At 39.9% G+C, this 15,564-nt stretch overlaps 1 protein-coding gene across 2 annotated transcripts in view; it reads left to right on the forward strand.

The window, feature by feature from the left end:
* The window catches only part of LOC129765004 (uncharacterized), a 257,376-nt gene that overhangs the window by 101,668 nt on the left and 140,144 nt on the right, over positions 1–15,564 (forward strand). The window contains exons 1-2 of one of the 2 annotated variants that reach the window (XM_055764742.1): positions 5,610–5,661; positions 9,390–9,548. In XM_055764742.1, the coding sequence (XP_055620717.1) occupies positions 5,625–5,661; positions 9,390–9,548 (196 nt within the window). In that variant the 5' untranslated portion in view covers positions 5,610–5,624. Of the gene's footprint in view, positions 1–5,609; positions 5,662–9,389; positions 9,549–15,564 lie in introns of those variants that run through there. The other variant, XM_055764743.1, reaches the window with a different exon arrangement.

A 15,564-nucleotide genomic window follows, 5' to 3' on the forward strand; every position in this document is an offset into this window, starting at 1 on the left:
AGGAGTTATCACTCAATTAAATTGCAATTGTTGAAATAAATATAAAAATGTTGAAGCGCTTGGACTCATTTTCCGGTTTAATCATCCGGAGCTCAACGAGAAAAGAAAGGGTCAAGATATAGGATTTTGGGGTGATTTTGCCCTACGGAGTGATTTGGATCACTCCTTTATCTAAAAAATATGACTCATCTTGGATTTTTTATAATGTCAACTCCTTTTCTTTTTGAACCTTATGTACCTAACATGAAAAAACATTGGTAAAATTTCACAAGTAGAGGGAAATTGTAGTATGAACACAACAAGCACTTCGATTGTCAGAAAATGTGAATTTTCCGATCGTGTTTTTAATATTTGTTTCCGCTGATTAAACAAACTTTTCGTGTAATGTGCAATAAAGTTCTATTCACCTACAGAGGAGAAACAATTTGATGCAGCGAAACTGTATGTTTGATAACAATAAATGAAATTAATTGCATTTTAATTTTTGCATGTTGTGTGGAGTGACATGGACACGTTTCTGTGAGGTGAATTGGTCATACAGGTTTGAAGCTTTTCTTTGGTCTAATTGATTCCAGATGTCGCGGATTTACAAAAAAAGGATGGACAGACAACATCGGAAGCTTGAAAGTGTAACACAGACCATCAAGAACAGTTTTTTTACCAAGCATCGAAAGTGTTTGCTCGAAAAAAATGCTCGAACAACAGTGAAAAGATTCTTGCAGAATTCGAAATGGTCTCAATACTATTTTTCTGGTCTGGAATCTGGCACCTGGAATCAGACACCTGGTATCGATTCCAAAACACTGTTACTAATTGTAACATTATATCAATATACTTTACATAAACATAAGTATGTTTTTTTTCGAAGAAACACAGACTGGACCAAATCACACCGCACCAGATTTTAATGTCCAAAAATCATCTCTTTTATTTTATGATATATTTGGTAATTTGAAGCTTGATAGAATGGTTAAACATTATTGATTGAGAGAAAACAAGTGTAGCTCAGTATACAATGTCACATTTTCTATTTAGACCGTATTGGTTTGGAAATATTAGGCGATTTGCTTAGGGGGTCCAAATTCTCCCCATTTCCCCTACCTGTGCTATACAATTAACCAGCGGTTGACAATGTGACAATCTAGGAATGAATTTCAATAAAAAGTCATTTTTTTCAGTCAACATTCGCTGACAGCCCGTGGTGTTAAAGTTACATCTCCGACAATAACCCATCCATTTTTGATTTCTCATTTCAGGTTTCAAGTCAACCAAACTTTATCAATGAGTGTATCGAAAAGTAGTCTTAAACTTTCAAACATCAAAATAAAACTGAAATCGTTCAGAATGGGTTGACAAAAGTGAATTTTATTAAAGAATAATAAGCTTACATAGCAATGAAATTATTGCTTATTGTTGATTTCTAAAAAATGATCGAACCTTAGATTTAACCCCACTCATCAAATTCTGCACGATAATTTTTGTGTACTTTCTAGACGCTGGAAACCATTTCTTCTTGAACTCTGACATATTTTTAGACACTGTACCTTCCTTCTTGAACTTGGTCTTGACAATGGCCCTGTAACGTTCAATTGGCCGTAGCTGGGGCCAGTTAGGTGGGTTAAGATCTTTTTGACGAACATGACGTTGTTTTCGGAAAACCATTGAAGAGTGAATTTGGCATAATGTGCCGATGCCAAATCCAGTCAGAATAGAGGAGAAATCTCGTGCTTTCTATAAAGTGGAAGCAATCTCTTCTTCAATCATTCTTCCACATAAATTTGAGCATGTATAGTCCCTTTTGTGAAAAAAGTTGACGATCGCATGCCATACAATTTTTCGATCGCAACAGTCGTATCCGCTAATGGTACACTCTCTCCAATCGATTTGGTATCAAATTGAGGTCCCGGCAGCGTTCTGGAATCTTCTTTGACGTATGTTTCGTCTTCCATGAGAATGTACTTGTTGGGATTGTTCAAAATACGCTCATATAGCTTTCGAGATCGTATTTTAGCACGATTATAGGTCTTTAGACCATGTCTCTGTTCAATCCGCTGAATCATCCCAACACTACTTTTGAACTTCTTGGCCAAATCACGAATAGATGCATTTCTAAATATAATTTACAACTTTTCAGTTCAATTCGGGATTACTTAGTCCGGGTTTTCGTCCACTTCTGCTGAGATTCTCGAATAAACACTCAGTAACGAACTTTGCGACGATTCGTTTAACACTTCCTGGGAAAACATTGATTTTTTTGCTCTTTTGGGGTATGTAACACCCTTTTCGGTGCACCAATTGTGTAATTTTTTCTTTTAAGTTTTCAAATCAATCCACGACATTTCGAAAACAACTTTAAGACCGCAACTAAGTGACTTGTAGTTCTATTTTTGACATGTAAACAAGGCCTGCTCTGATTACACGACAAAAAAAAGTTCACTCGTTTGTGTGTAATAACGTGTTAAATGTACTACTGTTAAATGTAAACTACTTTTCGATACACTTCTTATTCATATCACCATTTTTCAAAGCCCGGCACGGCACCAAGTTTGACGTATAACTTTGAAGTGTTTTTCAATAACAATAGACAAAAAACTATCAAAAAGGGGGTGTTGTAGATATAATCATAAATCTTCTTGGATGGCACTTACGTTGCACTGGAACTTTTCCCTTCTCAACGTTGCATTTCTTGCGTCATTTTATTAGTAGTACTTGGTAGGGATTTCTATGCCGAATAACACGCCTTGAATGTACTCTGGAGTGGCAAGCTCTAGAATACGCGTGACCACAGTGCAAGTCGGAAGAAATTTATTTGACGGAAAATTCTCCGGCCAGAACGGGAATCGAACCCGAACCCCCGGCATGATAGTGTGGGACGCTGACCACTCGACCACGGGAACACATCATCATAAATACCAAGTTTTAAAAAAATGGATATGGCTCAAAATATGCTGTTTTTTATCGATTTGGTGTGGTCAAATGCAGATTTCATTCTACGGACAATGTGAATTGAGAAAATATTACAATCTAAGCTCTGCCGTATTCTATTCATTGAGTATAAAAAGGCATTCGTTATTTCAAATTACAGTATTCACAATTCATCAGTCATCCAGCTAACGATCAGACGGCAGCGACGCTTTCGAAATTTCCTTTCTCAAAGCCGAGTGTTTAGTTCACTTTTCCAAATTGGTCTTTTTCAAGGCTTGAGGCTAGGGGGGCCTCCGTAGCCACATTGGTTGCGCGTTCGCTTAGTAAGCGATCGATCGTGAGTTCGAAACTCAGGGCCCTCATTGACCATCTTTGTGTTGTTACAGAATAACTACGTCCACGCAACAATCATCAGCGATGGAGATCGATCCACGGTCGAAATATGATCGATTCATCCATACAACTGCTCTGCTCAATAAGACACATCGGGCTGCTGTTCTATAAATAACTCAACAATGATCAATCAACTGTCTCCGCTGTCCGGTCTAACTGGATAATGGAAGAACAGATAGAAAACTCTTACGCCTAAATGACTGCTACTGTGTAAATGTGTACCATATGGAATGGTATAGAAGGAAATATTCTAACGCCGAAAAATGGCAACTGTGTAATGTGCTAATTATAGATATGATAAATATGTGACATGTACACGATTAAAATTCGGCTCTGTTACAGCTAAAATGCCAATGAGCCTCAAATAAATAAATGGGACAAAAAAAAAGGCTTGAGGCTTGATGAATTTTAGAGCCTTCATAATTCAAACATCATCATTACGGGAGAAGGGATAGCTAAACTCAATACCGTAATATTTAACGAAAAAATTCCTTTTAACGGGTGTTAAATAAAAAATGAGAACTTTTTATAAAAAAAATTTTTTTTTTCATCGATTTCAGTATTTTTTATTAATAACATAATGTATTTTCTTAAAAAAATGTGAGTGAATGTTTGAGTAAGGCCGTGGTCTGCTGTTTGACGCAACTTTGTCGCGATGCTCTCACAAGAACGTTGTACGGCACTTACGTCCATTTTCCGGATACAATTCCGCATTCTTGTAGTCAGTTGCTTCATGTCCTTGGCCCTCCAATTGTTTTTATACACTAGGGCACTGAGTGAGCCAAAGAAATCCTCTATTGGGCGGCACTGGGGCAAGTTTGTTGGGTTACGATCTTTCGACACGAACGGTATCTTTTTCTCCTCAAGATACGCCAGCGTCTTCTTGGCGTTATGGGAAGACGCCTTGTCCGGCCAGAAGACGTACTTCCCATCCACGTGATGCTCGTTCAGGAACGGCAACAGGATTTTATCGAGGCACTCCTCTCAATAGATTTGTTGGTTGATTGCCAGACCGCTCGGCTTAAACCAAGGCTTTGAAATGCCCCGGTCGGAAATGGCGATGTACAACATAACCTTTTTTTCAAACTTGTGCTTGAACTTGTATTTCACTTCAGGTGGTGTGGATGACTTGTCGCTGGAGTAGTAATTATCATTTCCTGGAATATGCGTTTTGGACAGCGGAAAATAGCTTTCGTCGTCCAAAACGAAAGACGTCCCGCGGTATTTTTTGGTCATCCACCAACACTGTGATTTAACCGTCTCAATCTGCTCCTCCGTGTATTCCGGCGGCCTCGTCTTCTTCCTGCAGACGATTCCTTCCATCTTGAGGGTCCGATGGATCAATACGTGGGAGCAGCCATATTTCCGACCAGCGTCACGCAGGCTGGTTGCGTCCTTGTTGTCAAACAGCTTCTTTAACGATGTCTTCCTCTGCTTCGTCATTATCGTCACCGGACGACCACTTCCGACCTTCCGCTCTACGTTCAGGGAACCAAGGATACGATATACCGTACTGACAGGTACATTTTCTTCTTTAAAATGTGCCACCGTGAACTTTTTTCCTTGCTGGAAATGCGTTTCGTAGAACCGTACAATGCGTTCGCGGAGCACGTGCTGTCTCGACGCCATCTTTGCTTTGACTAAATTCAAACTAGCAAAACCAAACACGCCTACTGTTTCTAGGGAGCCCAAAGAGCAATTTTCTTGGAGAAAGAAAAATTTACGCTCTTTATTTGAGTTACTGAAAGTTATTGAAAAAATTCTCATTTTTTATTTAACACCCGTTATATAGCTTCTAATGTGAAAACGATCGGAAGACCGGAGTGCAACTGTAATGTTGTTCAATTTAGTAGTGAAATATTATAATTATACTAACCAATTCCTCAAGGCATTGCTCAAAGTTCCGGATTCAGAAGTTCTTCAGAATATGCAAGAAGCAAGCATAGTGTAGAACATAATCAAAGCAATAGAGAAATATCAACGTTGTCGGTTTTCATGTCGTAGAGATTGTTCGAGTTCTTAGTTTTATGCGTTATCTAATAGATAACGGTAGTGGGGGAACAAATTTATAATCGGCTGGAGCCGCACTGCGTGTAGTACGAGAAGAATGTCACGATGCATACTGAGTGCGTTACGTGTATTTTCCTAAGTGCGTGTATTGTTCTCGTGAGAACAAGAATGAACCATGAATCAACCGTCTTCAGCTGCGTCTACAAAACAACGCAAACGGCAGTTGCCGATTTAAGTGCGATTCTCATACAACATCCACGTCACGTTTACGTCAGTTATTCTACCATGCAATTATTATGAAAACATTCACATACACCGGCAACGTAACGACCCGTAAGTATACGTTCAACGAAAATGACCGGCAGGATTTGTACGAAATAATAATTGACGGAAAGAGACGGTTCCTTGGGTTTTTGTATTGGCTTTGTGTCTCGGCTTTTGTTATGATTTGTACAGTAATTTACATCTAATTCGACAGACCTGTGATGCAACACGTTTAATTTGACAATTTTTCCTCTAATAGGACATTGTTATAAACATTGAGTTCGGGGCCCAAACTATGGCCCCCACATTAAAAGTCGCCACCAGTCGCGAATGTCCAATTACTGGTCACAATCGCCTCCAATGCGACACTGAGAGGTGCCTCGGCATGTCGCATTATATGTAACTTACTGTACTTTTTATGCCAACATATCTCTTAGTTCCAAATTTCGGAGTGAAAATCATTCGCGACTAGCTGAGAGAAATAGTCTATATATTATTATTGTTGAATAAGGGTCGGGGTTTAAGCATTTAAATAATTTGATTCAATGAGTTTCATTGAATTTTTCAAAATTTAGAACTGATTCTAGGCATACTGATTCGGAAGAGGGCTTTGCAATTTAAAAATGTTGTAGGTGGCGACACCATGAATAACATTAAATAAATCATTCGTCTGACATTTGACGTGACGGTGCTGGTGCAAGCATTGACCGCATGTGTGAATTGGTGGAGACGTTGACGGAACGTAGACGTTCTTCTCCGTAACGTTCTATGTGAATCGCACATTAGGAATTTCGTTGCAATCTAAAAATCTATTGACGTGAGACTACGTCTTACGTTTCTGTACCGTGGTGTAAGTTCAAGGTTTCGGAAACGAGAGCGTGACGCTTGGGGTGCAAGGTTTTGAACGTTAATAACTCTTTGGCGGCTGAACGAAGTGGTATGAAAATCTCTTCATTCAAAAGATAAAATGTCCATGATTTATATGATTGTTATCTGATCTAAATGCAAATCTTGATCTTAAAAATGGATCCATTAGTTGACAAACTACTTCGAAACATACTATCGAAATCACTATAAATATAGCAACCACTTGAAATATAATTTCAATAGATTTTCGTTTGGTGATCCCGAAAGCAGACACAATAAAGTGTCTTTCTCGAGGCAGGTCTGGAATGTGTTTGAAGTGGAGTTTACTTCAAAAGAGCCATTCTCAGGGCTCGAGACGAATGTACCATAGTTTAAAGTCAATATAATTTTTAACTGCCTTCGGGCAATCAGTCTAATCTAATCGAGATTAGTTGAACTCAAACGAACTAATGTCGTATCCAGATGTCGACACCGTTCCGCCCTCATCGCGAATCAGACTACGGTTGATAGATGATGTCGACGCCAATCTCTCTCTATTTCTCTGTTGCTGTCACATGGAGTGGTCTTGGAAAATAGTTTGCCTGTGACTGCGCCTGAACGGAGGAATATTCGCACACATTTGCGAATTTGACAGGTGTTCCGCTTCTGTTTCTATTCTGCTTACGGATGGAACGGTCATAACATCGTGTATTATTCTCACGAAAACAATCAAATCAAATATCTGCAGTAGTTTTCACAAAGCCACTCAAACCCATCGCTTCTTTTCAGGACCACCAACAAGTTCGAAGAGTTGAATTTTATGTTAATAACATTCCCATACTAATACTCACCCACCCACACACTAACAAGAAAAACTCAGCAATCTTTCAATATATTCATTCATTCATTCGTTCATTGAGAACTGATTCAGATGCAATTTCAAACAAATGATTACTGAGCCAGCGGTAGTCCTACGTCTACCTTGCGGTTATATCATAGATATAACTCACTTCTAGTTTTCTTTTTGTATTTATTTTGGGCTGAAGGGAGCTTCTATGAATTCAGGCGTGTGTTTGAATTGATTAGTATAATAATATTATTTTGAATTATAGAGACTTTAAGCTTTCTCAATTCATTCGCATCTAGCAATTTGAAAAACTGAACTAAACAACTCGAATTTGAGAAATACCATTTGGAAAGCCTTGCTGCCGTCCGGTCGCTAGCTGGATGACTATCATCCAATTTTTGTTATTTCAATTACTGTTTCCGGATTAAAAGTAAGGTATTTGTCAGCGTTGAGTGTTGAGTTCTTCGATGGAAAACTGAAGATGAAACTTAGTTTCGATGATATTGCTTTCCCCTCCGCCTCCACCACACAATACATTCGGTTCTGGGGTGTTTTGTTCTGCGTTGGAGATAGGGTGTGTTGCTGAGAGATACTGAAAAACTACTTGGATATCCAAGAAGATCAGTATTTCAGTTTCAGTGCTCTAGACAGCGAGCAATAAACAGCACAAGTGAATGCTTAAAATTAATTTGACAATCTACTCAAATTGCTTCGCGAAACATTCGTGCTCCCCACTCAGTGGAAGCATTCATTTATCGGCCTCTGTCATTGCTATCAAACATTTGTATCTAAAAGTTTTATTATTAAATTCCTTTGATGCTAGTTCTTGCCGGCAATAATTTGGTAGTTCTATGTTAACAATGCGATCGTGTCTTGGACATCACCCTTCTTTATTTATTTTTTGCCGCCCGCGACACGATGACTAACACGTGTTTGTGACCCCTATAAATAAAAGGTTGAGTACCGCTGCTTTATCGTTTGAAGACCTCTCGAAGGATTCCGGAAATTTGATGTTCGGTTTAGACATAAGTGAACTGTTTACAAACAACAGAACGCTGTCGAAAGCTTGCAAACGCCAAACGGGGAGCGCCGTTATCGCCAAACTTATGTACCGCATTCTAAATGATCTAAATTCGCATGTTTTGAAATTCGAATAATATTTTGCAGATCCTGAAATTGGCAAGACGATTGTCTATCAATTGTAGATATTGCTCTCTACGCTTTCCAAGCCTTTGGAAATGCTTCGCTGGTACGATTACGTCCCCACAGACAGAATTTAAATTTTTAACTTCATCATTCCAACATCGTAAAATAATTGCAATCCGATGAAACTGTGCAGGCTGAAACATACCAGAGCACCCATGTTTAAAGTTGCTACAGCTTTCTACACTTGCCAACCTATTTGTGGACGGTTAGCTGTGTAGCCCGAATGCAGCATTCCACGAAGACAACTTGGCGGAATTGGAATAAATGTCCATAAGAATGAACATTTCCTCCCTCTGGGCAACAGATAGTCGGCAAGGATAAGGATAAGCCCCGGTTCAGAAAATTGAAATATTAAAACTATTAAAAGCTACTTCTTCTCTCCATCGGTGTGTGTTACACATTCCACCGAAGCAGGACGCAACTGGTGCAGAAGAGAAACATCAGAGATCTATAAATATAAATTACTTCTTACTTTAATTCCTTGAATTCTGGTCGGTTGGTTGGTGGTTCTGGAGTGCATCCGGCACTTCGGGACTCTACGGGTACGTGTTCACTCACGTGGCTGCTAGAAGTGATACTGTGTGTCCTGTGGCACGGTCAGACTGCAGCTGTTTCGATGTATGCGAATGCAAAACGACTTTTAAATAGGTATGCAAACCGAGAATATCTTCTCTTGCTGCTCTCGTCCCGATTCTCGGCCAGGCGGATTGTATGGAAGGATGTCATGGCACTGAAACAGATGTTTGCTCACCACACTTTCGTACTATTTCCACCCCGAGAACTGCGAATCGATAATAGAAAAGTTACCATCGGAGTTTTTCTTAAGACTTTAATCTCCCATTATGGAAGAGAAAAAACTATTTTTATTCAACCACTTTTTCCTTTCGTTTTCTTGCAGATTACGTCGCCAGGATGAAGATGTCAAAATTATCCAATCAAACCAATTCGCAAGATCCGCAGGCAGTGAACTCGCGAGTGTTTGTCGGAAACTTAAACACATTTCAGTGCTCCAAGACGGACGTTGAGCGGATGTTTCAGCGCTACGGACGATTGGCAGGTGAGTTAGCTTTTTTTTTTGTTTTCTTCAGTTTCAATTTCTGCTGCAAGTGCTGCGAATGGAAAACTTCTCCACGACTGCTCAATGCACCGATTCCGAACTCATTTCGAACCAATAAATGAACAACAAAAGTTACCAACAAAACACTTGTTAATTTATGGCTCTTCTCCGATGCAGCAGCGGAAAACTTTGTAACTAGTTTGTGAAATGAATTGAACCCATTTGTACTGTTACTGCTGCAAACATCACCGTTGCCGGGAGCGAAATTAACTCAGACAGTTTCGGAATCGATTCGCCCACCGATTTGACCGGAATGTTCTGCAGCCGGGTTGGGTGAAGGGGGGAGGAAAGTGGTGTGGTCACGAAAATTGAGAGCCAAGCAAACGTGAAATCAATTTACTACATCACCAATGAAGCGCACTGATTCCTCCGACAACCGACAAAACAACGGAGGAGGCAAGAAGAACTGCCCCCTACCCTCTACTCCTCCCAGAAAGGGTTCCAACTGTTTCCTAGTACATACCGGCTGGCTGTTTCCCAGTTTTCTTGCATTTCACACCTTGCTTCACATATCGGAACGGGAAAAACTTTTACCTGCCGATTCCACACAGCGCCTGCATTGTGGAATAGCATCAGATAGAACTCTATACACTTTGTTCGCTAGAGTTGTTCTGATTTTTCACCTTGCTCTAGAACCTGGACTGGTGGAACTAGGAAGAAGAAACTTTATTGCATGTTTTTAATTACACCTTCTACGTCTATCACTTTTTGCTACTGGCGACTCTATCCCCCACTGCTGAGCTGGTTCGGATTTCTTAAAGTTGTTGGATTGAAAGGTGTAATGTTCTAGAAAAGACGTACAAAGTGCAGAAAGAGAAAATGCTCGATCAATACTTCACAATATTTCACCATCTAAAGTTTTGTCCAGTTCCAGCGAATCATTCAGCACTGCGTCGTTTCATTCGCAATGATGATAAATACGAATTCTTAAACCTTCAGTATTATATTGTATTAAATTGATTTTACAAATAACATGGCATACAAGATCTTCAAGTAGATTATAGGAAAAAACATATAGACAGCGAACAGAGAAGAACTTGGTCGGTTCAAAATCAGATCAAATTTCAGAACAAATTAAAATTGTCTACTGGAATTCAACCGGAATCGTCTCATAGACCTCACCATAGGGTCTTCGGAGTGCACTCCTTTGCACTTCTATTGCGACCTATTGCGACGTCATGACAGCAGTTTCTTCGTTCTTTCGGTTCAAAATAAAGTCTGTACAAACAAAATCTTTTTACTGTGGTTTTTGAAATACTGCACTAATCACTGGACTATTTCACCAGAATGGCAAGTAGCTATATTACCTTCATCTCCTGGTCCTAACCTCATAGTTCTGACCTAGGAACTGTCGGAAAATCGCGCTGATGCCAATGATTCCTTCTGCATGAATAACATCTCAGGCCCTTCCAAACGTGTCTTCAGGACCATTTCAGTTCCGGAGAGAACGACTGAAACAGTTTTTGAGACCTCCCTTAGTCCCCATAGATCAACGGTACACGTTCAACGGACGGCAAACTTTAAGAGTGGGTGTCCTGGGTGGGTGTGAATAGCGCTATAGATACTGGTGACTTACCGATCGCTCTTATCTGTGTTGGCCGAAAGGGGGGTACTCTGCCATAGTGTGCTCTATATTTTCTCCAGTCCGATGGCATCCGACAAATGTCATCAACGAATTCATGCCAGACGTACCGCCTGTAGTAGAGGAGATAAGTCTAAAACGCGCCTGCCGGGCAATTTGACCCGCCATCAAACCATCACGATATTTCTAAATCATGTTCGATAAATCACACAATTGTTTTCACTGCTTTGAAATTACCTCAGTATGTTTTCACAAAATTAAATGTCTTCAAAACGAAAACATGTCTTCATATTTGGCATCTATTTTAAGTGGCTCAGAGAATGCAGGAAAACAAGAGCGCGGACTGAAGAATTAATACACGAATACTGGGAGAACACGCTCACCGGAAAAACGGTTTCTTCTTTCCGCTGGTAGGCATGAAGGGAATAGATTAATGGAATCTCTCATTCATACAAGCTGTTTCTCTAAGCTTCATAGTCTCTGAGAGAAACAACTCATGGGCATATTATACTTCTGCTGGGCCATTTAACACCGTATGATTGGAAATTTAGAATCTGGGCGCCTTTCAAAATAAAATTCGTAGCTTATTTGTTATTCAGTATATAAAATACAGAACGAGTACAGATGACTGAGGGTTAACTAATCTACGTACTGACGTAGTTGTTACCTTAAATTTTGAGAGCATGGTCAAGATAAATTTATTCTCGCTTAGGGGGTGCGTATTACACACTTCTCCTATACCTTGTCCGCAGAATCCTATCCTGGATGGATATAATTTCTACTTATATTACTAAAAAGAGTTCACCACGCATTAGCCTCTACGGCCTTGTCGACGTCTGGCCGCTCCAGTTAGTGCACCACCTTTTGCTTCCTAGCTGCAATCTTCTCCTCCACTGTCTGCAGGTTGCAGTTGATCTGGTACTTTATTTGCGTCAAATTTGTCCTCGACAAAGACAGCCCGGTATGGCGCGTTTTTGGATTAGCGCCCTCTGCGAAGTACTCGCCTAGTTGTCGTACTGGGGCAACACGCAGTGTAGAGATGTCACTCTCTCCAGTTTCAACAGGAGATAGTACGTCCCGGGCTCTGAATGCCTTTCTAATCCTTGTCTCAAGAACTTCGAAGTCAATTTTGCTCGAAAACTACAGGTCAACAGGCATTACGACCCGCGTTTTTTGCAACGCGGACAGAGCGGCAGAAAACTCGTCCGACAGCGAGAAATGTCAAGATTAAGCATTTTGTCATCAAGAATACATTGAAATTATGTTGAGGATTATACAGTTGATTGCATTAGGAAAAATGATTCTTGCATGCAGCGTGTGTTTAACTTTTTATACCTAATTTCAAACCCAATGTATAACTTTAGGGCTATTTACTTGGTAATGAGTGTACTACAGTGGCACCGTTTTCCCTTAAGTTAGCATTCCTATACTCGCGCATAGGTCTGTGAGACCGAGAAATCAATAATTCGTTCATTTCTCAGGAAATATCAACACTACGACTTTGCGATTCTCTCTAGCTTCGTTATTCGTCATTCGTCAACGTTTGGTTTCATGGCCCGAAATCTTGGAAGGTGAAAAATGAAGACCGACTCTACTCTCATTAGCTTCGCTTCGACTAGAACTGTTTCGGCAGTCGCCGTTGACAAAGAGTGACTTAACTAGAAAATGAATTGACTAGCGTTGACTAATGAGGATGACTGGTGAACTAGTCCAGTCAGTGGTTATTTTAACTGACTCGACTAATGAATACAAATCTGCCTCTTCATTCAACTAACTTCAATCCACACTTCCATTTCCCCCTGACACTAATTTTATACCCGCGTACGTAATATTATTCTACGTCCATATAAAAAGGAACGAAGGAACGAAAACTTGAATTCAGACACAAAAAGCAGTTACGGACGGTTTATTGTCTACCCATCGTGAACTCAAACCAACGAACCTAGACATTTATCAAGTATGTTATAAATGTCCTCGCGTTAGTATTAGTAAATACACTCAAACTAGCGTTGGCTGAAAACATTTCATTTTTGGCAGAAATGATGCCATTTCGTGTATTGGAGGGTCAAATGCGCTAATAATGAGCTGTTTTAAAAGCTTAAAAATGGTCTGTACGTATGCGAGCAGACATCACTTTCTGTTTTATTTTCTGTTTTTCTTTCTGTGTAGGAGTAACTTTTTTGGACAAGTAACTTTTTTTCTATTTTAGAATATTGTTCAATGCAAAGTATAGATTAATGTGAGTGGCATGGAATATTTATGAAATATAATGCATAACATCATTACCGAACTATTCCTATTTGATTTTAATCCTTTTTGTCACTGGATTGAACGGATTCATATATTATTCGTTGTTACTTTCATACGTGCAAAAGAAAACTACAAATGTTTGAATTTCGTATATTTATTCGCGAAATACAATGGTCATACATATACACACTTGTCAAAGAAATGCACTTGTGGAAGAGTTGTAAACTTTAAACTATAAACTAATCGGTGGCTTATGGATATTTTTTAAATTACAGTTTCGGAGATATTTTTTTATAATACGGCAAACTTCATCCCGCTCAAATTTTTTTTGTTGTTATCAATACCTTCAAACATTCACGTTTTCTTATTAAGCGCAAGTTCATGAGTCCAATCGCAGAACTGTTCATTGATTGATGTTCTAATCGACCCCGTTGAATTTACCTTTTAATAAAAAAATCCTAGTACTTCTACCAAAACTCATCATTATACTATTAGATTATTTTCAGACACAATTCTCGTTCAATATTTTTCAACCACTTGCAAATAGCATGTTTCTCTGTTACATGGAATAAATGTTTGATACAGAAAATATGATAGAATAAAGACAGACCCCTCTCCTCTTCTCTCCTTAGAGAGAGGGGGGAGTGTCTATTCACCATAAAAACGTTTCGTGCCCCATAAAATATCCCCCTCCTAAGAGAGAGAGGAGGAGTATCTATCCACCATAGAATCATTAATTGCACCCTAAGACCTCCACATGCCAAATTTGGTTTCATTTGCTTGATTAATTCTCGAGTAATGTAGAAATTTGTGTTTCATTTGTATGGCAGACCAAACCCACACCCCCCCTTTCCCCCTTTATGAGGGGGGTGGAGTGTCTAATCACCATAAAACATTTATTGCACCCTATAACCTCCATATGCCTAGTTTGGTTTCATTTGCTTGATTAATTCTCGAGTAATGCAGAAATTTGTGTTTCATTTGTATGGCAGCCCCCCTTTTGGGAGGGGGGAGGGGTCTCAAACTATCACGAAAACCTTCCCCGACCCCAAAAACCCCTACATACCAATTTTCATGTCGATCGGTTCAGTAGTTTCCGAGTCTATAAGAATCAGACAGACAGAAATCCATTTTTATATATATAGATAGGGTTGGAGAAAAAGAAATGTCGTATTAGTCCTGGTGGAAAACAACACCATTCCCATTAATCATTTCTGATCGCTTCTGGTCAATCGCCTGCTTCAAACGGTCAAGCTGCTCACAGTAGAGAACCGAGTTGAGGGTCTGGCCATAGTTGAGCAACTCATAGTGGATGATTCCCTTCCAATCCCACCAAACACACAGCAAAACCTTCCTGGCCGTCAATCCGGGCTTGGCGATGGTTTGGGCCGGCTCACCGTGCTTCGATCACGACTTTTTTCGCTTTAGGTTGTCGTACGTGATCCACTTTTCATCACCAGTCACCATATTCTTCGAAAATGGGTCGAGTTTGTTCCGTTTCAGCAGTGCATCGCAGGCGTTGATCCGGTCTAAAAGATTTCTTTGCGTCAACTTGTGTGGCACCCAAACATCCAGCTTTTTTTTTGGAATACAATCTTCTGCAAATGGTTCCAAACGGTTTTATGGTCTATACCCAGTTTCTGTTAGGGCGAGTGCTCACATGCCGGTCTACTTGGATGATTTCAACGATTTTATCGGATTCCACGACGATTGGCCTACCAGTACAGGGTGTATCTTCGACAGCCACTACACCAGAACGAAATCGATCAAACCAACGTTGTGCTGTGCGAATCGTTACAGTATCGGGTCCATAAACTACACGAATTTTTTCGGCCATCTTCGTTGCAGTTTTACCTCGCAGGTAGTAAAAACGTAAAATATGGCGAACTTCTTGCTTGGTGGACTCCATCTTTGACGCGCTATAACTTGAGACTGAAAAGGACAATCACAACACTGTCAAAACGACACTTGTAGCACAGATTGTCGTCTTTAAATAACCGTATAGTATGACCCGATGCGATAAGTACAACACAAGAGCTTGAGCTTGAGCTTGGGTAGACTGTACAATTCGTAGTTGCTCTCCGTGATTGACCTGAACCAACCAAATTGCACAAAGAACACACA

This window comes from Toxorhynchites rutilus, chromosome 2 (genome assembly GCF_029784135.1).
Source record: "Toxorhynchites rutilus septentrionalis strain SRP chromosome 2, ASM2978413v1, whole genome shotgun sequence".
NCBI lineage: Eukaryota > Metazoa > Arthropoda > Insecta > Diptera > Culicidae > Toxorhynchites > Toxorhynchites rutilus.